Below are 25,339 nucleotides of genomic sequence, written 5' to 3'. Positions count from 1 at the left end.
AAAGGTTTATACTAAAAGAGAAATGGCAGTACCAAAAAATAGAAAACCTGACTTTCATTATTTTATGTTCTCATTAATATAATTCTAAAAGTTCTCTCTTTATTAACAGACAGGAAAGAATGTCATGGAGGCAAAGGCTACAACTGTGTCCCACTAGCTCTTCTCACCACTTGTTTATAGAACCCAGAAATCAAACGACTTGGAGTTCAAATGCCCTATGCTATGCCTGTGTTCAAGATCTTACCATATGGATCTTGTTAAATAAATAAAATAACTTAGAACAATGTTTCACAGAGGGAAAGGAGAATAACATTTAGTTTGGAAAAACCAAACATATCTATCCTTTTTTTGTAAGAAAAACTACTGAAGATCTAAGGGTCAAGGAATACTTTGGCTAGTGAGGATAATTAGAAGACAATGTTAGCTTAGTAAGGAACATGAGTATAAAAATGATTGGGAACCAGGGATTTAGAAGAAATACATTGATTTGATAGTGGGCAGGAGTGAAGGGAAGAGGAAGAAAATGCAAGTATAGTTAGAAGAAAGTATAACAGGCACTTGAAAGTAAATAAAGATTTTCTTATAGAAAATGAGAAAGTATTTCTTTCAGTTTAATAATATAAATGTTGGAATGCGAAAAATTATTTTAAAACATATGGCTGTAAACAAAGAGCAGCCATCCCCTCCCACCTCTCTCAAATATAATTGCATTAACATTTTAATATCTAGCCAAAGAATTTTCCTAAAGTAATAAATTGCTATACTTTCCAGGGTTAGCTTTCTCCTAAGAGCTATGAGTTATTAACTATTGGAAAATTAAAGCTATAATAATTTTCTCCCTTCATCAATTGTTATTTAACAAAATCTTTTACATAAAAAAACGACTCCTATGACTGAGGAATTTATTTTATTGATAGGAATATCATTAAATATAGAGTACCTTAGTTCTCAGGGCATTTTTATAAATGTTAGCTAGCTGATCAAATTTTATTTTAAAATTGTGTACAACTAACACATTTTAAAAGTAATATTCAGATGAAAGGCAGGAAGAAGCTGCATGGTTCATGATACCCAATCAACCTAAATGAGAGGTTAAGCCAATATTGAGTGAATTCACGTATTCACTCAAGAAACATTTGCCTAAATACCTACTATGAGAAAGGGATAATGCTAAGTGAAGAAGATGAGAGAGGGTACAAATATGAATACAGTTGTTACCCTAAGGAATATAAAATTTTACTAGGGAAATCAGATAAATGAACGTCTACATAATATAGGGTATATCAAAATTAATGCTATTAACAGAGATACAACATAGAGTACAAGAGACAAAAACATTGGCTCAGATTCAAGAACGTTCTGAGAGTTGACATATAAGCTGAGTAGAGAAGGATGGCAAGGACACATTCTTATATATACTATGGTATATGTGTGTGTAGTAGGGGGAAGATGGGGAGTAGGGCAAGGTAGGGAAAAAAAGAATTTTTTTGCCCAGAGAACAACAAGATCAAAGGCCCAGAGACGTGAGAGATGATAAAATATACAGAATACCGTGTGGTTAATACTGCTGTAGAAGGGGCTAGAAAGTCAGGATGTGGCTAGTTCATGGAAAGTCTTGAATGCCATACTAGAGTTTCAACTTTGGTACTGGGAAACTACTGAAGGTTTTTGAAAAAGGGAATGCGTATTTCTACCCACACCGTCGAAAGGTAATGGAGAACCACTGATGGTTTCTGAAAATGTGAATGACGTGTTTCTAACTGCATTTTAGGATAATTCCAGCTGTATTAGTTTTGAGGGGGCAAGAAACTCAAAGAAGACAAGTTAGGAAGGTATTATAATAGTCCAAGCAACAGGTGACTGGTATCTAAGGTTATGCAGAAAAGAAAAAAGAAACAAATATGAAATATTTTTTAAGATAAAGCCAACAGGTCCAGTAAGGATTTGATACTAAAGACAAAAAAGGAAGCAATAATAAAAAAAAAAAATTGATGACATCAAATGATACAAGTACATTGCAGAATGACTGAGAAGAGAATATTGGGTAAAGGCTATTAGTGGCCATGGAGGGAGCTATTGCAGTGAGATGAACAGAGGTGGAAGGAACAGGCAGCTGATCTTAACCAAGTTTTTGTGCCATAGATCCCTCTCTCAGTCTAATGAAGTCTACAGACCTCTTTTCAAAGTAATACTTTTTTGTTGTTGTTGTTGTTGAGGAAGATTGGCCTTGAGCTAACATCTGTTGCCAATCTTCCTCTTTTTGCTTGAGGAAGATTGTCCCTGAGCTAACATCTCTGCCAATCTTCCTTTATTTTGTATGTGGGATGCTGCCATAGCATGGCTTGATGAGCAGCGTGTAGGTCTGTGCCCAGGATCTGAACCTGCAAACCCGGGCTGCTGAAGCAGAGTGTGCGACCTTAACCACTACACCCCTGGGCTGGCCTCTCAAAGTAATGCTTTTAAGTGCATAAAATAAAAACACAGATTGCATTACAAAGAAGCCAATTATATTAAAATATAGTCATCAAAATATGTAAAAATTGTGATATATATGCCGTCTTATTAACACAGTAAAATAAAAAGATGTAGCAGCAGTTCTAATAACCACCATGATTCTGAAGTAGTTAAAAGTGAAAATGATATTTCAGAGTATTCACTGCAACTGTAACATGGAAACATTTATGATTTCTATGGGTGATATTATTAATATTGGGTATGTTGCTTACATGCATAATTGAGGGAAATGCTAAATTTCAACTAGAGGATATAAATATAAAGATGTAAATTTTTTCCCATGCAACATCATAGAATGCCCAAATTCTATCCATGGACCCTTTGGGGAACCACAAAATGTAGGTTAAAAACTCCCAGTTAAGAAGTAAGTGTGTGCTGAAGAAGAGATGATAGCATATGTATTCTTTTAATAAGTTTGGCAGGAAAGGAATAAGATATAGAAAGAAATTTTGGGGGGTGGTAGGGAGGGATAAGTTGTTTTTTCTTTTCTTTCTTTTAAGAACTTTAAACCAGGAGAATGGATTCAGTGCGGCAGGAGAGGAAAAAGGCATGCACATCTGTGTATGAATGAATGAATGAATGAATGGAATGAGAATAACTAAGAAAACAATAATTTAAAGAAAAGAAAGAAGGAATAGCAGTGAAATGGAAAAACAAACAGACTTGGTTCGGTTAGGCAAACATTGGCTTTCCTTTATCCTGTAATTCTCTGTTACAATCAACCAGCCTACACCCTCAGCTCTGTAGCCCTTCCCAGCCTCCACAAGACCAAGTGGGCCAGGACTGACTAGAGTGGAGAGTGCAAGGTGAGGAGAAGGACCTCTGGCAGGAACCGCCAGTGCTCAGGAGCAGGAGGTTCATTTTTGTTGCTCTTCTGCCTTCTTTACTAACACATCTTCAATCTTCTTTCCCAGCTCTCAAGATACCTAGAGGCTTAATGCTGCCGTTGGGCAGTCTAAATACTCCCATCCTACTTGCTCCTTCCACTCTATCTCTCACCAAAAATCAAAACTCCAAAAGAAAGATCAGTAAGGGTACTGGGATGCTTACATAATTAAAGTAATTATTAAACATCTCAGTGTGAAGGATTCTTGAGGAAGGGGCATTAAGTGCAATGGGTATTATAAGGATAGTTTGTTAAACCAAATGACTATTAAGATAAAAAGATTGATGAAAGATCGTTAAATATAAGAATCTTAGCATACTCCTGCTCTCTGGACCTCCTTTCTTGTCCCTGCAGCTTTCCTCCTCCGCGCCTTTGTATGTTAGTGTGTGTGTGTGTGTGTGTGCGCATGGAGAAAAGGGGGTGTGGGGAGGATAGAATCAGCTTACCCCATTTCTCACTCTTGCAAGAGATTCTTAACCCATTGGATTTGGTAAACAAAAAGCTCCTTTTTGGGAAGCAAATATTTGGCAATTAAATTAATCAGTCTTCAGAACCAGTATTTCTAAAATAAGTAACTGATCATTTTATCTCCTAATTCTGATTATCTTTTTATGAGATAATATAAAAAGTTGAGTAAGAGGCTATTACACGTTGAGAAGAAAATTATTTCAGGATTTTGATCAAATGTAAATCCATGTTGAACTGTCCTGCTTATATTAGGTGTTTATCATCAAAAAAGTACCCCATCTATTAAATTGCACATAAAACTTAAGTACTCATTTGCTATCAAAGTGGGAAATAAACATTTACGATCTGCATGTTATTCTGAGGCATGCTCAGGCCCAAGACTCAGCACCTGGCAGCACACTTGCCAAACTGGCATTCTGGCTTCTGGCTGTCACTCAGGAGTTCCAAAGTGCTTTCTCCACCTGCCACGTCTTCACTCAGGTGCTGTCACAGCATGGGATGGTCCCGAAGCTAAGGTGCAGCTGCCAACCCGGCACATGCTTCCTAGCCACCCGGGCCAGTGGTAAAATTTCCTACCTCAACCAAACTCACACTCAACCAAACTCAAAATAAATGTGTGAAATTTTTTCTTTTAAGCTGATTCCTGATGTTTTTTCAAAAATCGTACTTTAAACATATACTACCTATACTCTGAATCTAGTCTCTCTTAGTACAGAAAATCTTTCTGATTTGTGGATCAGGATTTGATTCAAACATTAGCTGCCTCTTATTCTCTGCTGACGTTCTTATTCAAAACAGAGCGTTTAAAGATGTTAGGACCAATCAGAGGCTCTCTCTTTAACGTAATCAGAAGACCTGAAAAAACACTGAAAAGTGGGGAACTTAATGGGAATAAAAGGGCAGTGATTTGAAGCATTATGGTTGTCTTCAGGAAAAAAGTAATTTGTTAATTTTCTTACTTACAAGAATCACTAGAATTGCCACCACTCTCCATTTTCAAGAATGTGGAGTAATTTCTATAATTCTGATATTCCTCTTGGCCAGTTTATTCATCCCATCCATAAACAGGGCAGGAAAGAAGAGTTAATTTTATCTCCAAAGCTTTATAATCTTGGGGGTGAGAGTGGGGAGTATTCAAAAGATGCTCCCTGAAATACTATTAAACTGGTAAAGAGCATAGTTGGGGCCACGGAGAAACCATAGCTGCTGGCTCAACCCTCGGGAAATTCTAGAAAACACATAGAAAGGAGCACACCAGGGCCAAGAGGTGTGGAGATTTACGAGCAGAGAATCCTCCTTTAAGGAACTCAAATACTTTTAAAATAAACTGGGAAATCAGCTTATTTTGAAAGCTATACCATCCTAGCCTTACAGAAAGATGACAAAAAGCCTTGACAATCCAAAGCATTAGATTTACTTCTCTTATCCAGAGGCCTTCCATGATGATGATGGCATTAAACTGCAGGGTATATAGGTATTTAAACAACAATAGCAATCAAAGTGACCCTATCTCATGTACTCACATAGTAATTCACTACGGGCTGCTTGACTTCAAAGTTAGGTACAGACAGACATTTACACTAAATTAATCTTTTTAAGGCATTTAGGAAAAATTCAAACCCAGAAAATGGAAATATACTCTGATCATGATACACAAAAGTGAGAATTTAGCAGCAGATAGCCAAAAGCAAATTTTAAAAACCCTAAAAAACCCCCAATATCTGTAACTTAAAACTCTTTTAAATAACTCTGTAGTTAAAGAAAAAATAAAAAATAAAATTATGGACATTTAGAAATGGATGACAATAAAATTATAATCTATGGGATGTGGCCTAACCGATACTCAAAGAAAAATCAATGGTGTAAGTGTATTTAATAGAAAACAAAAAATAAAAGAATTAAACATTTAAATTGGAAATGTTAAAATGAGCAAACAGGGCCGGCTCGGTGGCTTAGCGGTTAAGTGTGCGTGCTCTGCTGCTGGCGGCCCGGGTTCGGATCCCGGGCGCGCACCAACACACTGCTTCTCCGGCCATGCTGAGGCCGTGTCCCACATACAGCAACTAGAAGGATGTGCAGTTATGACATACAACTATCTACTGGGGCTTTGGGGGGAAAATAAATAAATAAATAAAATCTTTAAAAAAAAAAAAATGAGCAAACAAACCAAAACAAAGGTGGACAAAGGAATAAAATTAAAAGTAGAAATAAATAAGGAATCAAAAAAGAAAAAGTAGAACTGGTTAATAAAACAGAGAGCTGGTTTTAAATGATGAATGAACAAACGAATGAGTGAATAACCTCCTAAAAATGTGACCAAGAGGTCAGGAACTCTACAAATACGTAACATAATAATGTAATGTTCAATGAAATGGAAAAGATTCTTTGCCAATAAATTCTTTATGCCAATAAATTAAGAATCCATGATCAAAGCTGACTTAAGAAAAGGTTGCAAGTGTAAATAACCATGGAAAAAATAAAAACTCTGTTAAAGATTTATACCCTCTATTCCACTCCTGACACAGGATATTATATCTATAGGTTCTATGGGTATATTATAGCAAAACCTCCAAGCACCCTGCAACTCCTATGTTACTTCGATTATTCTAGGGCACTGAAGAACATCAAAAGCATCCCAACTGGTTTATGAGACTACCATAATTCTGCTGATAAAACCCAACAAAGACAGCACCAAAACTAATCAAATATATGTAACTTATACCATACACAAAAGTTCTTAATAGAAAAAAGGTAAATTATGTAGTATATTCAAATTATAATAATATACATTAAATGGGTAGATTTTATTCTATGATAGTAGATTTTTCTAATATTGAACAATGTTGTTAATTCAATTCGTTACATGCATTGATAAAAGGTTCTTGCATTGGATGGGGTGTGGAAGAGAGAGGGACATGAGAAATCAAGAACTTCCAGATTTTTGGTTTGAGCAGCTGAGAAGAAGGTAGTAACATTTACTGAAGTGGGGAAGACATGGAAAGGAAGAGATGTAGAAGGGTAAAAATTGTTTTAGGTAATTTTTATTTCAGATACCAATACTATCCAAGTGAAGCTGTCCCAAGACAGCTGTGTAAAAAAGTTAGGATTGGAGATATAAATTTGGTAGTTATCAGCACGTGGATGGTATTTAAAAATATAGTACTATATGGATGGAAGACTGTAGGAAAAAAAAGAGACTCCAGGACCAAAATTTCAGTAACCTAATGGTAGAAAGACACTACCTAGATTTGTGAATACCATATTTTCACATAGTATATGTTGCTATACTTAACCATTTTGTTAAACATGCTAACTTAGGACTTCAGCACAAAAACTATTTAATAAAAACCTCATGATATCACAAGGTGGTTTTCCTGCTAGCCTCTGAAAACTTCAGTTTCAGCAGTACTGTCATTTTGGATATTTGTAAACTATCTGAATCCTTTTTGGGGGGGAGTGGTTTTCAAAGAGTGTTCTGAAAGATGCCTAAGAGGCTGAGTGAGGAGGGCACTGGGACCCTGATCCCAAGACTTCATTTGAATAAAGAGTTTTATTCCAGGGGGCAAAACTGATTCATTTACTTTTACTAGTATTTTATAAATATGATGTAACAGTGGACAGTAGTGAAAAGAAGACTAGGTCTCAAAGTTTATATCACTGAGACAAGGACAGAATCATTAAGTGGGTTGAAAGCAGTAAAATTTCAGCTGTACTGAAATTTAAGCCTTACTTAACTGATTGACTGCATGTTCAATTAAAAAAGAAAAGAACGTGAGTCAAACGCTGAAAAAATATTTTTGAAGATGTGCCTAAAAGATAGTTAGGGATTTCATAATTCCAGGGAGTCCTCCCATAATATATAAGTGTATTTTCAAGTTTCTCACATTTAACTTTTGTAAATATTTGCAGGAATATGTGTATAAGCAGGGGATACCTGTGTTAGAAAACAACAGCCATCAGCATTTATAAAGTGAAATACTAGAGAGGAAGTCCCATTAAAATCAGAAATAATCCCAAATGCCTACTAGTAATCAACACTCTGAAATCTCTGATTTCAACCAATGCAATAAGACAAGAAAAGAAAAGTAGACTTGAAATATTGAAAAACAAATTGATATTATTATTGGGTTAGTATTACATATCCTGAGAATCAAAAGATTCAAACGAAAAAGTGTTAGAACTAAGTCCTACAATTTAACTAACAGTCCATAAAGGTTCAGTAAGGTAGCTAGATGTTTATTTAAAAATGAAATACTTTCCTTTATACTAGCCACTACCAGGTATAAAATATAACACCAAGTATAAAATATCATGAGGGGAAATTGCATTCATAATAAATAATGATAGCTAACATCTCTCAAGGACTTATGCTTCAATATACATCATTAGTTACGCCACAACAACGATATTATGTACTACCATGATAATAGGTACTATTATCAGAATTTTACAAAGAAACTGAGACTTAGCGAAATTATAAGAAATCTGCTCAAGATCACATAGCCAGTAGGTGTCAGAACAGGAATTCAAACTCAGTCTCAGACTCTACAGAATGAGCTTCTTAACACTACTCTGCCCATTCTTGTCCATCAAATTAACAAAGACAAGCTATGTAAGGAAGTGCTGATGGGTGTAGGGAATGGATACTCATGCATTGCTAATAAGAATATAAATTGGTACAACTTTTCTAGAGGGCAATTTGCATGATCATATCTAGGAATGTGTTAAAAATATATTCATCAATGTGTATAAAGATCTATATACACAGATATTTACCACATTGTTGTTTATAACAATTAAAAAAACCAACTGGTCACACTCTAAATACTCAACAATATGAACCTGATTAAAGTGCAGTACTTGAATATGTTAAATTCCATTCAGCCAATAAAAATAATTTTTTAAAAGGATATATATATATTTTTTTGGTGAGGAAGATTGTCCCTGAGCTAACATCTCTGCCAATCTTCCTCTATTTTGTATGTGGGATGCCGCCACAGCACGGCTTGATGAGCAGTGTGTAGGTCTGCGCCTGGGATGCAAACTTGCGAACCCCGGGCTGCGGAAGTGGAATGCACAAACTTAACTACTACACCACCGGGCCACCGGGCCAGCTCCTAAAAGGATACTTAATATACACCACCGGGCCACCAGGCCAGCTCCTAAAAGGATACTTAATGATGCAGGCAAAGATGATATATTGAATGAACAGCAAGAAACAAAACTACATATACACACAAATTTTTTACAGTATGTGTTTACACTGACTAAAAGATTTTAACAAATGAAAACACTGATACCAAAACTTTAAGTTATCTTTAGGTAAGAATTATAGATGATTTTCACTATCATTTTAGACTTTTTCTGTATTTTAAAAATGTGATAAAATGAGTATGTTAAAATATTAAACTCAAGATTTAATTTGGAAAGATAAAATGAAGTAGTCAAAATAGTAGAAATGCAATTTAGAAAACATTTCCCCTATTTAAAACTAGTTTTTCCTATGCATGATATTGCTAATTTTAACATAGTTATGCCCACAAGTTTTACTTTACTTAAGACATTTTTCTATCAGCAAAAACAGAAATAATACCTACTTTATCAAAATAGATAATTTATTGCACATTTTAAGCCTTTTAGGTCTGTACTAATCATTTAAAATTATAGCAAAATTCCAGAAAGTATCTAATACATAAGATCACCAATTCAGTGAGGCAATCAGATAAAATGATGACTTAAAGATAAAACAAAACATGTTTGTCAACATTTAGTTGTCAACTAAGTCAACAGTGAGGAGGCAGCCTCAATTATATGGGAAACTGCTCCAAGTATACAAAATAATAAAAACAAATTATAAAGTAAAAGCCAAGATTTGAAACAGACTAAGTCACAGAATAAGGATAAATTTAAGCCAACATAATTTTGAATAGGAAATGAGTACAGATGACTAAGAACAAAGAACAAAAACTAATTTTAGCTTCACCCTAAAAGACATAAAGCAATAGATTTGAAAGCCCTTTGAAGAATCTAAAATATAAACTGACAAATTAAAAGCAATAACAATAAACTTGATTTTATAGAAACTTTATATCTGGTAATCCCAATTACTCAGAACACAATTAAGAGCCAGTAAAAAAGTAGATAGAAAAACAAATAAATAAAATCTCTGTCCAATCAAATCAATGGATACTGCTAAATCATTTTATAATAATATTGAGAGCCTTACACTCATTATCTTGAATCAATAAAAAAAGCTCTGCGAAGTACATAGTGTTTGACCTATGAGAAATCAAAGAGAAACTGAGAGTCTTGCCTAGGGTCACAGCCAGCAAAGGGCAGAGCTGGGATTCAAAACCAGGTCTAGCTGATTTCAGAGGCCCCACCTGCTCTCCATACACTGCAATCTTTCAGTTCTCCAACCGAGACTATCCGAGCATCCTACTGGACTTTAATCCTGCTGCCTAAATACTTTTATTTTAGACATGATATTAGCTGTTGTCATTCAGTTTCACAGATATCTGTTGCAAATTAGAGGGAGGGAGTGACAATGTCAGCAAGGAACAGCTAACATCAAGGAGAAAAGGCCAAAAATCATGATATAAATCAATAGAAATCACTGAGTCCTGCTGCCCCCACCATGTAAAAAAAGGTGTAAGAACTATGCTATTTAGTTTAGGATAAATCAGAAATCTTGATAACCTTGACCAAGTTACTTAACATCTCTAGGCATCAGTTCCATCACCTGGAAGATAGGCAAAACAACAGTATAAACCTTATAGAATTATTGTAAAGCTACATTAGATAACATAAGTAAAGTGCCTAATACTGCACCTGGCGTAGTTAGTGCCCAACATATGTTAGCTATTATTATATTTCATAATAAGTGAAATTATAGGCTACATATTATTTGAAGATAGAAAAATATAATACACATGTACAAATCTTCCATTTAAAATCATTAAAATGTTTTGCTCTTGAAAGGCTTTAAAGACTAACTTTTTAGAAAATTTACTTTTATATCATCCTTTTCCTGCTAAGTGGGGTAGATAAGATTAATTATCTTCTTACAAGGCAAACGTGTATGGCCCCTCAAGAAATCACATCATACACTCCAAGTTAATTTAAAAATGTGTGGGAACCAATTGTGTTGTTTGCTCTGCATTGATTATTGTGACAATCTCTTAACCATCTACTGGCTTTTGTTCATCCCACCCAAACTGGCAGATTCATCTAAAGTACTATATGGCCTTTAATAATAAAAACACATTTATGAAGTGTCTACTATGTGCCAAACGCAGTAGAAAACTTGTGATATAACAATGTAGACGACAGAATCCTTGCCCTCAGAGAGCTTAAAGGCTATAAAAAAGATAAAAAAATGCTAGGCACAGTATAAGGTACTGTTATCAACATTTGTATCATCACTTAATCCTTATGACTAATCTATACTGTATTTTCTGTTTTATAGATGAAGAGCAGAGACACACAAAGCAGAAAGAAAGAAAGAAGAAGCAGTTAACTATCACCAAATACGCAAGTGTTATGGAGGAATATAGAGCATTTTGAAAACACAGAGGAGTAAGCAAATAATTTGCCTGAAGCTGGGGGATTAGGAAATGCTTGTGTTTTTACTTAAAAACCCAAGTAAAAGTTCTGTAAAGTACACCTACAGGAAAAAATCAGGAAGAGTTATTTATCACAATATTTACAGAAGTTATTTCTGGGTAAGCAGATTCCAGGTGGCTTAAATTTTTTCTTTACTTTTTCTTAATCAACTTGTACTACTTTAATAATTTAAAATATAAGTAGAAAAAAAGTCAGAATTAAAATTAGATTTTAATATTCATCTAACAAACTGTCATAAATTTTTAAATTTAATAGTGCATTCAAACATGGGATGAAATCAGCTGTCCCACTCTTTGCTAATGGGCAGACATATCAATACAAGTTTTCTGGAAAGCTTGTTGCCATCAAAAAACCTTAAAGCTTATTCTCTTCAATCATTACTTCTAGGAATCCATCCTAAGAACATATGCAGAAAAAAATTTTTTACTGGGATGTTCAACTAAAGCATTATGAGATTAAAATATTGGGAAAAAACAAATGTCTAACTGAAATAGGAGAATGATTAAATAAAATGACATGTTCTTAGAAAGAAAATGTTTGAAATATTTTTAAAGTTATGAGAAAATCCTTAGTATATGTCAAATGGGGATAGGAAGGTGGGATGCAAAGCTCTATAAACAGTATAATTCCAATTATACAAGAAAAAGATATAGTATCTTTTTAGAACCAAACTCCCAAGAGAGAGAACTCCACTATATTGTTTAAACCTCACAATAACAGACAAATTTATTAACACGTTTTAGGTTACAGAGACCTTGATATTTGGTTAAAACAAGGACTTAGCCTAAGTTGGAACCCTTGCTCTGCCATTATTAACTGTAAGACCTCCAGCAAGTTGTTTAACCACATTGTGGTTTGGTTTCCTCATAAGAAAAAAAAAAGAGTATTGAAATACTTCTTCATAGGAGTGCAGTAAGTGTTAAACGCATGAATACATGTAGAGCACTTAGAACAATGCTTGGCACAAAAAGTGTTACCTACTGTTATCACCCTTAAACTACAATGGAGTAAACCAAGTGAGATCTAAGCTGAGGCCTGAATAATGAGGTGTGAGCCAGGCAACAGGTGAGGGGGGATAGGGGAAAACATACCAGGCAAGTGGGAAAACCTTGGAATTTTCTACTTATTCTCCAGCCACCCTTAGAGATTTTATACTTAAAGGCAGAATGTTTTGAATGTTCACACATCTGCTTACGGGCTTTGCTTTAGGCTAGTGCACTGGGCACAGGAATTACTGTCAGTGTTGTGACGTAAAACCATGTATACTATGCCTTATGGGTGATTATTCTCTATTTTAAGAAAGTAAAACAATCCTCTGTTAACGTATAGAAAAATTAAAGAGAGAAATTCATCATAATGTTAAGTTAGTTATCTCTGGGTTATAGGATTAAGGTGTTTTTAAAATTCTTTATACCTCTCTATATTTTGTAAGTTTTCCACAATAAGTACATTACATTTCTAGAGTCAGAGATAAGAGTTGTAAAAATCAATAAAAACCACTACTCATAAAAAACCTTTGAGGTTTTTGCCAAAAAGTGCTCCTTTTTGTGGACTATACTGCTGTTAAAACATTTGCCACGACAGAATGAACCTGTCTGGGATTTGCCTTCTTACGGACCAAAGCAACCTGCTGAAGAGACATGGTCCTTGCCTTCAACCTATCCGGCCAGAGAGGATTTCCGTGTTGTCTTGTCACTGGAGTATTTTGCAAAGAAAAGGCTAATATACTTCTTCTATCTTTCATCCCGGTAATGCTAATTATCATGCATCCTTTAATTTTCAAACGATGTGTGTCAACATATGAACACACACACAATGACACACTTTTTAGAGAACAAACTGAAAAGAGAATCAGAGAGAGGCAGAACTGCCTAGTGGTTAAGGGCATGTGTTATAAAGTCAGACTGCCTGGGTTCCAACTCTCTTCTGCAACTTACCAGCTGTGTGACTTTGGGCAAGTTATTCAAACTCTCTGTGTTTCGGTTTCCTTATCTACAGAATGAGGATAAAAGCAGTGCATAAACAGGGTGTCTGGCATACCAGTGTACAATACATAATAGCTATTACTGTCAGCCATAAAAACCAAAGCAAAGATAGAGAATTAACATTGCCACATACAGATCTAAAAGTTATCTTTACGCCACCAGATCCAAAAATTACTGTGTGCCAGCCAGTGTGCACTTTTCATATGCTATTGCATTTAATTAGTTCAATAATCTTACAAAGAAGTTTTTTTAAAAAAAAAATCATACTGAATGACCAAGATATTGGAGATATATTCTGAGACGAAACAGATTTTTAAAAAAATCACATTCTCGATTGTTCATCATTTTCTTGAACTGTTAATAGTGCAACAGCAGCAATGATTATAACATGTTTTTTGTTGTATCTTAAAATTTTAGCTTTGTAAAGGCATGAGATTTTATATGTGGTAGGTCCATGAGGCATATCAGCATTTCAAACACAAGATTTTTTAGAACATTTGGTAGATTTGAGATCAACCTCAGAATCTGAATATTTTAGGTTTAAATTTGGAATACTGATTTAATAAATTTTTGTTATCCACTGACCTTCTTACTTATTTAATACTTTTCTTTCCAATAAAAACTATACCCTGAAACTGTCTTTGCCACCTTAACCCTTAACCACCCACTACCCTTATCATCTGCTGCAGGATGCTCCAGACGCACTGGACCACCCACTCCCTGCTTTCCCACCACCATCCCTTGACTCACAGTATTCATTTGGAAATGACTCCCACCCAGCTCTACCCACTTGAACCCTATCTTTACGGCCTGGCATGCAGCCTTGCCCAGTACCTGAATTTCTTACTCCTGGCACTTAGTACATTCCATCTAGCATTATGTTCTATCTGTTCACAATCTCTCTCCTTTTAGAAGTCAGGGGCCTTACACAGCACCTAGAGACTGACAGTAAATAACTATTTGCCAAGAGAATAGATGTTTACTAGTCTCAAGTGAGCAATAACTGCAGATGAGTTTACAATCCTAAATTCTAACACTAAAAGAATAAAAAAATCTCCACTTAATATCTTATGTTTGTTTCTTTAAAACTGCAATCACATTGGAATGAAAGTAGAATTCTTCTGAATTTATGTACCAAAACAATGAAAAACACTAAAGGGTATAAAATCATATAACATGGTATAAAAATGGTATAAAAAGCTCTAAAATGATAGCAACACTTTTACATCTGTTATAGTAATTAAAATTAACGTAGAAACCATTGTGGTCTGCTCAAATGAAGACAAGGTAACCCACTTGTAAAATGAGAAAAATATTTTAAAAATACAATTTCCTTGTGGTCCAATCTGGCAGATGTAATCCATGAGAACATAGCTCCAAAGAAGCTATTAATATAAAATAGGATATGTCTATTAGTCTGGTAATTAAAACAAAAATGTAGTAAAAGGAAGTGACTAATAAAAACTCCCATCAGCAAACAAACATTCCAAGTTTCTGTTTCCTATTCTTTAACATTTTCCATTATAATAAAATAGTCTCATTAGACCTTCATTATTAAATGCAGATTAAAAAATACTGGCCTCTTTTTTGTTGTTTTGTTTGAAAGTTCATTTTACTTTGCTTATAATGTCCAAGTACTTTTGTGATGACTAGATGCTAGAGGTAGAATTGTGACTTTGAAAGTAAAACCCATTCTTAAACTAAGTAAAGATGCTCAATTAAACATTGTGAATTATAGATACACAGACAGTTACTAGACTATTCTGATATTTTTAAGGTACCTTCAAGTAGACAGATTTAGGTAATTTAAAATAAGAATGTCAAATTGGAAGAAAACAGATGAATAGAGAAGCAAGGCTGAAATAGGCATCTTTCTGGGGTTATCACAATAAAATAATTTTACAAACATATGGTGAAGCTATCTTTATACCCAATCATCAGATAACACCAAAATTAAGAAATTGCTACTACAATTAATTGTTTAGGTAAGTGATCAAATAAACGGAAGGCATACCCATTAAACCTTAACTATATTAAGACAAAGAAAATATAACACACTTCTTGTGGTTCTTGGAAAGTCTAAAAATGTGTTTGAGGCATATCCACTGTTTTCTGTTTATAATATGCATTAGGAAAGCTAAATAAAAAAATAAATGAAGAACTGAAGAACTCTCCCAAATTTCTAAATATACCGTACTTAGCCCCAAGAATATCTGCATCTGTTCTAAGATGGTAAGAAGAAAAAAAAAAACCTGAATCAATAAGCGCCTCCAGGGCCTGAGGATACTCCAATACAGTCTTGCAACCAATAGGAAAACTTTCCCCAAATCTGGATTAGTATTTCATCTCTTTATCACAAAACACAGAGCACAAACCAGGATTGTTCGTGTTTACCCAAATGGCAAGAAACCCAGTTGGAGTAATCAGTACTTGGAAGCTAAGACTGTTTCTTAAGGACTTAAAGGGGTGACAGATGAGACAGTTTAAGGAAGAAAAGCGAGACTGATTTCTCCAGGTTATATTTGTAATACCTCTTTGTAGGGAGTTTAAAATGTGAACCAGCCCAGCTAAAATGAACGCAGCGTGAAAATAGGAATTCGGCTGCAGACTGAGGGGTGAGGGGTGCAGGAGGGACGAGGAGGGGTGAGGGGTTTTCGTTAGGGCCGGCCTGGGGTGGGTGGCGGTTTGGATGGAGGGATGGATAATAAAAGCTAATGGCTGGGGCTGGATCCGAGATGTCGGATGATGCCTCACCCACCAGCGCGCGAGGGTCTGAGCCGCAGGAGCAGGGCTGTGGGTCCGTTTCCATCCGGGGCGCCCGAGCTCGCCTCCATGTTCGGCGGCCGTGCCCCGAGGCGGGCGGGAGTGGACCGGTGCCCTAGGCCAGGACCGGGGCGACCGACCTCCTCTCGTCCGAGATCCCGGCGGGGACGGGTCTGCCCGCGGGGAGGATGCGCTGGCCTTTCCGCTCGGCCTCAGCCGAGTCCCGGAGCCGCAGGAGCTCAGCGACTCGACCGCAGGCAGTCCGACCCGCCAGGGCCTGGAGATCACCCGGTGCGGGCGCTCCGGCCCCGGCCCCGGCCCCTCCGCCCGGCGCTCGGGCGCGGCCTCCCGGCTCGCGGCCCTCCCGGCGCCCCCCTCCCTTCCCGAGGGACAAACCTGGGGGCCGCTACTCCGCCTGGCCGACCCTGCCAAGAAGCGGCGAGCGGGCGTCGGGGCCCGCAGCGACAGCGGCCACCTCGGCCCTCCCCACGCGGAGCCGCGCCCGCCCGCCCGCACGCCCTCCCCGCGGGCCGCGGCCCGGCGCCCCCTCCCCTGCTTGCCCAATTCACCCTCACCGCGCGCGCACACGGCTCTGTTGCTCAACCTACTTGCAGTCTCTTCTCGGCAGCCATCACAACATGCCCTGCAAGCCGGGGCAGCCCCGGGCCCTCCGGCGGGCGGCCGCCTCTCGCCTCCGCCCTGGGCCGCCGCGGCCGCCGCTAGGGCGCGGGACGAGCGGGAGGCTCCCCCATGCCGCCCGCCCGCCACACGCCGCGGCCCCGGCTCAGGGCGCCCGGGCCCTGGGCTCCGCCCGCCGCCCGCGCCGCTGCTACGCGGCCGAGAGCGAACCTGGCTCTCCCGCCAGCCGCCTCGCTCCTCGCCCGCCCGCAGCCGCCGCCGCTGCGCCGCGTCCTCCTCCCCTTCCCTCTTTCCCTTCTCCTCCTTCGCCTCCTCCGAAGCCGAGGTTGGCAAACCAGCACCTGCTGCTGGAGATCACCGAGAACTGAAACAGGAAACCCCGAGCCAAGGGGAAAACCCGGGAGGCGTGGAGAGGGGTGAGGGGAGCTGCTGGAACCTGTCGGGCTCGACCCAGCCTCTGGGGCTGCCCGAGGTTCCCGCGCCTCCTCCCCTCGCGCCCATTCCCTTCTCGTGCCCAGCCAAGGGGTCCCGACCTCCCCTCCCCGCTGTCCCAGCCCTGTCCCCGGAGGGCGCCTCTCCGCTCGGCAACACCTTCCCCACCCAGCAATAACACGGATTATTCCCTGGGAGGTGAAGGAAATCGAGAGGCTGCCTTCCTAGGGCAAGTTTCCCGTGGTTATTTGCTTATTATCAATATTCTGTAATGAGGAAAAACCATACCGGCGTTGGCGAGACCAATAAGGGAACTTAAACAAATGAAGCTGTTGGGATTTCACCCAGGGGAAGGACTTCTTTCAGTGAGGAAATTGGCCTTGTTGGAAACGGCAATATGTCAAAATCGAGGTCAAACCCAGGATAAATCCGGATCTCTTTCGGGAGGCTGGGAGGAGACAGCCCTCAACACTGAGGTGGGCTCCTGAGTTGAAAGTATCTAAAGCACTGAGAGCAGAGAGCCTTTCTCCTGTGAATTGTACAACACCTAGCGCAATCTAGGTCATTTCAGAAATGTTCAAATAATCTTATTCACCTGCCTGTGGCATTGTCCCCGGGCGCCTCACTCCTAGCCTCCGGCAGGACGCATCTGCTTTTGGATTGAGAGGGAAGGTAACTTACCAGGATTGTGCCCCGACCAGGTGCCACAGACTAGGTAGCCTGCTTTAAGTGCAGTATCTCATTGTGTCACCACAGCCACGAGAGCTGGGTGTTATAATCCCCTTTATCCGTCAGATAATCAAGGTTAGAAAAATTTCCCGAAATTACACAGCTTGAATGTGAAGGATCTAAGTCTGTCTGCATCCAAAGCACATATTTGTTTCACAGGACCAGAGTTCATGCCTTTGATCACATTTTTCACCTTTAATAAAATTATTTCTTGCCTCTCTGAATTGTTTCAACAGGGCATATATGGTTTAAGCCTGGATTTGTTGACTATGCTTGGGCTACTTAATGATAGTGAAATCCATGATGCTTACTGGGGCTCAAACTTTACAGTTTCTGGTTTTAAAAGATCTGCCTTTATGGCTCAGGTGAGCAGCACAGAGGTCCCTGCCTCTTTGGACAGCATCTGTTGCTCTTTAGCTATTGATGACGGGGTTCCAGCTGAGAGCATCTTACTGGCTAGTGCCCCTGGGTATCCTGACACTGAGAGATAAAAGGGGAGCATCTTACTGAGTCTATTTTCCACTTCAGCAGGCCAGTTTTGAGGCCTCTTAAATGAAATAGACTGGTTGGCTTCTTTTTGGGCAGATGAGAGCTCTCTAGTCCACATTTTTGGTACCATCTTTAAGACCCTTAGGAAGTCTGGCAACCTGCTCTCTGCATCCAGGTCAGTTTTGATTGACAGGAAGGGAGGGATGCTCAGGGGATGCTTTCTGTTCACTGAGCCAAACCCTCAGAAGTCTCCTGAGCAGTGGGAAAGAGTGGCAAGGACTTAGAAAGAGGCTGGCTGGCTGAGAACAAGTAACAGCATCTGTGGCATGATTTTAGTGACACCAGGAAGTTCCCCTACTCCACAATATACTGCCCACACAGTCTACCTTATTTCCCTCCATTGACTCAACTAAATTCCATTCAGTATTGATGAAGCATGGTTATAGACCAAGGCACTGTATTAGGTCCTTTGGAGGTAAGAGACATGAATAATTATTATAATTGCTAACATTTAATAAATGCTTACCACGTTCCAAGCACTAGTCTAAGTGCTTTGCATGTGTTCTCTCGTATAACACCCACAAAACCCCTATGAGGGAATAACTATCACTATTTCCACTTCACAGATGAGAAAACTGAGACCAAGATTACACTCAGTAAATAACAGCGCAAGGATTAAAATGTAGACAGTCTGACTCTAGAATCAGGACCCATTATGTGAATAAGATACAGAACAGCCCTTAACTACCTAACTGTGTGATTGGAGAGATAAAAACATATGAAAGTTTAAAGAAAACTAAGAAGAGGAGAGAATTTGTAAGTGTTAAATATGTATCATGGGTAATAAATGCAATGAAGGATCAGAGGACAGAGGAATCACTTTAGGTTTGGAGTAGCTGGGAAGACAACTAGAAGATGATTCTGGGTTTCAAAAAGGGGAAATTTAAGCTGAATAATGATGATGAATAGTATTTTGATAAGCAGAGAGGATAAGGAAGGGCATATCAGTGGAACAGCATAAACCAGAAAGAGTGCCAGGGAAATTTGGAAAATAGGGATGAAAAAAGCTGGAGAGAGGGGGCCGGCTGGGGGGCGCAAGTGGTTAAGTGCGTGCGCTTTGCTGCCGCAGCCCGGGGTTTGCAGGCCCGGCTCCCGGGGGCACACAGACGCACTGCTTGTCAAGCCATGCTGTGGCGGCGTCCCATATCAAGTGGAGGAAGATGGGCATGGATGTTAGCCCAGGGCCAGTCTTCCTCAGCCAAAAAAGAGTAGGATTGGCAGATGTTAGCTGATCTTCCTCACAAAAAAGAAAAGAAAAAAAAATTTAAAAAGCTGGAGAGGAAAAGTAGGATCAAATTGCACAGAGACTTGCAAATAAGAGAGAGATGGGGCCGGAGTGGGGGAAGAGTTTGAGCTCAATGTAGCCTATATACAGTGGGGAATCTGTGAAAAGTTTTGAACAGAAGGTGACATGGAGAACATCCTATTTTAGGAAAACCAATGTTGTGATGGTTATTGGATGGCTTGGAGTGGGGAAGGATTGAAGCAGGGAACCAAGTTTGAAGGCCAGTATGGAAGAACTGACATGGAATAATGAAGTAAAGTGTGAGAGAGGAAAGGAAGGGACAGGTTAGTGAGACATTGTGACTTAAAAATCACCAAGACTTTGTAAGTGATTGAGTACACTTGATGGAGATGGACTTAAGAAAAGAGAGAAGTCCAAAATGACTTAGTGAGTGTGAATGTGAAACCTATAGTACTACCAGCTGAAAAAAAGGGGAAGTTTAGGGGTAGAGCAACTACTTTTTTGAGCAAATGTGTAGAACAGTTTGGTTTTAGGCATGTATTTGTGGTAATAGTGGGATGTGCATGTGGAAATGTTTTATGGTACTATTTAGAAAAGGCAAATAGTTGGGTAAATGTGGCTCTTATCTGCTATTGAGAGACTAAGTATGAAAATTTTAAATGGTCACTACAATAACAATAACCAAAGGTGGTTGTTCATCTTAAGTAAACCAGAGTTGAAAGAATTCTAACAAAAATAAAATGCTTATATGGCTCTGAGATAAATGAGCATTAGGGAATTCCTCTTGTCTTTACTCCAACTTATATTTACTTAAAAGGAAAAAAGAATATATAGGAAAGAAATTTCTTGGGTTCAGAGAATGTAAGACTGATGAAAAAGAACAGAGATCATTTAATCTGACCCTGTTTTTCATTTTGCAAATGGTGAAACTGAAGATCAAGTTTTGAGTGTCTGATATTAAAACTTCAAAATAGGCATTAACCGAATATGGCACATTCACTATTACCAATTCTGGTTTGCCAATTTGTGTTTTAGTTATTAAACCATGTCTGGACCTTGAATTGTGACTTTGAATTGCACGTAATTAAAGAATTCGAGTGGCTGTGGCTACATAATAGGTAAAGCCTTGGGACAGCCTCACCAGTTAAAAGCAAATGCTTTGGAAAGAACAGACTGGGGGAGATGAGGGAGGGAGAATCGTTGCAAGGGCAGCAGTTCTTTCTAAAATATAGCTCCCAGGTAGACTACCACACACCTAGATTCACATCTGAACCTTTTGACCAGAGTTTCAGATGCCCATTGCATCCTACCTGGCTGCCTCAGCCTGGAACTTCCAATTGCCCAGCCACATTATCTAAGACCTCCAGGGGCTTCAGAAATGATCACTCTTGGGTCAAAACTGGCACACACTCCTGGCAACTGTTTCTAGATCTATGTAGAGCTTTCCCAGTGCTGTCCTTAGGATTTTTCTCATTGAAAATGTGTGAACCCAGTGGCTACACTTGGGGATGCAAGAGGATTATTTCTCTTGCTCTTGTCTCCTGCCTCTACCATTTCTGCCAAAACACTTACCTTAGTTGAAACAACGTCAATAGCCCCTTGGATGCACCTTCATCTCTAGCTCTTTGGCCAGCTTGCTTTCCTCTAGTTGAAGAGCTTCTCACGCATAGCCAAGTGATTACTGTGATTTTTCATTCCGTTTCTTTATGTCTTTTTGAGAAGTTCTGGTTAATTCCAACAGCCTATGAAATGTAAAGCTTCTCAATATCGTTACCCTAAACAACCATTTCCTAATCACATGATCTATGTAAGACAGACACAGAGGGATAAAACACATTCTCGCTCGTGTACTTTGGGGACTGCTGAGAATTGCCTTTAAATACTGAGCTCTTAGGGAAAGGAAACCAGAGGACATGAGATATGTGCTGTTGACCAATCCCAGGGCTTCTTTCATTTGATGAATTACCACAAGATTCCATACCAGCAGCATGACTCTTTTTTTCAATCTTTATGGGAGGCCACCAGAGAGCCAGAACAGCAAAGTTTTCACTATGCTTATGTCTACAGTCATGTGCTTGGTTTTCTACCTGAACCAGACAGTATGGCTACCCTACCTTCACCACATTTGGCCAACATTGGAATTTTGAGAACAATAAACACTCAATATAGAATAAAAAATGTTCCTGAGGTGGCACTTTGCCATCTTGATAAGGACCACACCTGCCATTGCAGTTCACCCTGCCCAGAGTTTTAAAATTTTTGTTTCAACATGGAATTTCAAGTGTACCCAAAACATCCTCATCACCTCCACAAACATCTGTTGTTTTAAAAGAAATTGTTACATAGAATTACAAATGTACAGAAGGTAAATAGCTGGAAACAGAATTATGGAATTTTTAGGTTAGAGTATATCTTACATTAAAAGGCAATGTCACAAGAATATTAATTGCAGCATTATTTGCAAAGACAAAAAATTAGAATCAACCTAAATGTCCATTAATAGGAGACTATTTAGATAAATTGTAGCATCTCCATACATTAGAATGCCATTCACCTATTAAAAAGAATGAAGTGGCTTTATGTGCATGGAATAAACTTCAAGATCCATTGTTTATTGAAAAAGTAAGGTGAAGATCAGTATATACAGTAAGTTACTGTTTGTATGAAAGAAAAATAATATCTCTGCATTTGCTTATATATGCATCTAATACCTCTGGAATTACACACAAGACACCTATAATGTTGGTTGTCTTGGGTTGGCGAACTAGATGACTAGGATGAAAGGGTGGAAGACAGATTCACTTTTTACTGTATACCCTTTTGTAGCTTTTGAATTTTAAATTGGATACTTGAATTATCTATTCAAAAAAATATTTTCTTAAAGTCTACATTTATTGGTGACGTGTGCTATTGTCCATGCCTATCCATTTGATTCTATGACTACGCAGATATTATTTTTTTCAAATAGTACCCCAGCCACAAGGAAGAGGAAGTTGAGGCAGTCCTGTGAGTTGCACGTGTGGAGTCGGGGGCTTCCCAGTCAAGGGAAAGATTCCTCTGATCATGTGGAAGGGGAGATCCCACAATTGCTAAAGGATTCCCAGCTGCCATTACTGGGATTAGTCACTTTTTTTATGACTTAATTGTCAAAAGCTCCAAATTCAGATTCTATGAAGACTTTCGATGGGAACTGCTTTAACTAAGGGGAGCATTCAGGGACGTTCTCATCAGCAGATATAGGAGAGGTTCCTGTAAACTGCAGGCATCACGGAAGGTCAACAGTAGGCATTGGGCAGCCAGAACATGTTTTTTTCATACTACTCATCACCTAGAATTATATTTGCTTATTTTTTTAATTCTGTCTCCCCACATCAGAATGTGAACTCCAGGAAAGCAGGAGCTCTGTCTGTCTTGCTCCTGCAGCGTCCTCAGTTCTCCTGTGCCTGGCACGGGGAAGGCGCTAGGTTGGCTCCAGTCTACTGGAACTGGGGACCATAACACCCAATGACTCTCCAGCCTGTGGCTGCTTATTTAGAGATTAATCTGTTAGAAGGTAGTCAAGACGTGGCCATGGGAACCAGGATTCAGGACTCCAGTCTCTGAAAGAGTGGGCAAAGCAGAATTCGAATCTCAGAAGAATTGGGGAATTAAAGAAATACTTTAGCATAAAGGAACAAGGCAAAGAACCAACTACTGAACTAGCAGAACAAGGTAGTGGCTTGACTTAAAAAAAAAAAGAAAAGAAAAATAACCAACCAGCAAACAAATTAAAATAAAACAATTCCCCCAAACAAACAAACAACAAACAGCACAACAATAAAATAGAAGAGATAGCCCCATAATTAGGGCTGCAGTTTACAGGAAGAGCAGGATTATCAGCAAAGCAGGTTTGCTGCTGGGTCACTGTCCCACCGGAGAGTTGGGTGGTTGGGGTGGGCAAGTTACACTGGCTTAGGGTCTAGGTTGGCTTCAGAGTCTAGGATAGGGGACAGATAAGTGAGCCTAGTTGCTAAGGTCAGAAGGACACAGGGGAAAAAGCCAACCTAGATGGTCCCAGGTACTCACTTCCAACCTTAGAGTGAAAGTCAATGGAAAATTTACAGTCAGCTATTTTTGTTTGAACATGGAAATTCCAGGGGATATTCAGGCAAAGAGCATCCACGAATCAGAAATGAGGAGTCCAGCAGGTAGGAAATGTTAAGCACATCTCCATGGGTCCCATAAGTGAGAGCTGTGGGCCCAGGTGGGAGATGATTGACAATAGAAAGATAAATAGAGTGGAGCTATCTGATGGCTTTTTTTTTTTTTTTTTTTTTTTTTTTTTTTTTTTTAAAGATTTTATTTATTTATTTTTCCCCCAAAGCCCCAGTACATAGTTGTCTGTCATAGCTGCACATCCTTCTAGTTGCTGTATGTGGGACGCGGCCTCAGCATGGCTGGAGGAGTGGTGCCTCGGTGCGCACCCGGGATCCGAACCCGGGCTGCCGGCAGCAGAGCGCACGCACTTAACCGCTAAGCCACGGGGCCGGCCCTATCTGATGGCTTTTAATGGTTTTGGTAGGTCACAGATCACATTCAGGGATTTGGTGGACGTAAGCTCTGATTTTAGAGAAACGATTTGTCTTCTGTCTTATCTATTCTCTGGTTGGTCCAGAGCATATAGGTTTTAACTGGAAGGCAGAGATAGAGTCAGGCTATACCTGGAATACAGTAGAGCCATTTATCTGCTCTCATGTCTCATGGCCCTTCATTTTGGTGAAAACATTGACCTTATTTGAAACAATGTCAGTAGTCTCTGAAATGTATCTCCAGCTTTTCAGTCATCATGTGACTTCCTCTAGTTTTTGAGTTTTATACACCGAACCCTGGTTTATTGAGAAGGGCTAGGCCTTCTGGATCCTTCTTACAAGCATCTATTTTGAAAAGTGAGCATTATCTGTCTTTGGGAGTCCCTAGTTAATGGAGATCTTGCTGGAGAAATTCAGGAATTTGTCATTTTCTTTTGGTTAACTACAAGAGGCAGTTAAATGTTCAGTAAGCTTTGGCAAGAACAACTTGTTTACTAGAAGACACTGTCCTGAGGAAATTATTATCACCACTTTCTGTGGTTTACTTTGCTAAAATATGTGTTTGCAAGAACATTTTAGAGATTGGTAGGATCGGGTCTATACAATTACTCGTATTGTCTTGGTGGTCAATTATTTATGTATGAAAGTAGGAGCTGGCATTTTCCAAGACTCTTTTACAAATGTGGACAACTAATAGTAAAATTGAGACTCAAATACTTCAGCTGTATGGATCTTGAACAAAGGTTAATGGAGGTGGATTTCACTGGCTTTAATATCTAGTACCTTTAATATTCTAATGCATTATTTTAAGTTATAACAAGAATACCTGCTCACTGTAGAAAATTTTTAAGGCACATAAAAACATAAGGTTTCAAAAATATAAATCATCTCTCATCCCAGCACCCAGTGATAACCAAACGCCTTTACAGCTTTT

At 38.9% G+C, this 25,339-nt stretch overlaps 1 protein-coding gene and 1 pseudogene across 4 annotated transcripts in view; one reads left to right on the top strand and one right to left on the bottom strand.

The window, feature by feature from the left end:
• The window catches only part of ZC3H12C (zinc finger CCCH-type containing 12C), a 68,228-nt gene extending 50,919 nt beyond the window's left edge, over positions 1–17,309 (bottom strand). The window contains exons 1-2 of one of the 4 annotated variants that reach the window (XM_087433673.1): positions 16,238–16,526; positions 3,720–3,724 (exon numbers count right to left, since the gene is read on the bottom strand). In XM_087433673.1, the coding sequence (XP_087289799.1) occupies positions 3,720–3,724; positions 16,238–16,313 (81 nt within the window). In that variant the 5' untranslated portion in view covers positions 16,314–16,526. Of the gene's footprint in view, positions 1–3,719; positions 3,725–16,237; positions 16,527–16,811 lie in introns of those variants that run through there. The other 3 variants (XM_087433672.1, XM_087433670.1, XM_087433668.1) reach the window with 3 other exon arrangements.
• On the top strand, positions 16,949–17,945 carry LOC147916686 (uncharacterized; annotated as a pseudogene).
• Positions 17,946–25,339: the final 7,394 nt, after the last annotated feature.

This window comes from Ceratotherium simum, chromosome 7 (assembly GCF_057802395.1).
Source record: "Ceratotherium simum simum isolate JZ-2026a chromosome 7, ASM5780239v1, whole genome shotgun sequence".
Lineage (NCBI taxonomy): Eukaryota > Metazoa > Chordata > Mammalia > Perissodactyla > Rhinocerotidae > Ceratotherium > Ceratotherium simum.
The sequence above is the reverse complement of the archived record's forward strand: the minus strand, read 5'-3'. Positions and strand labels throughout refer to the sequence as shown.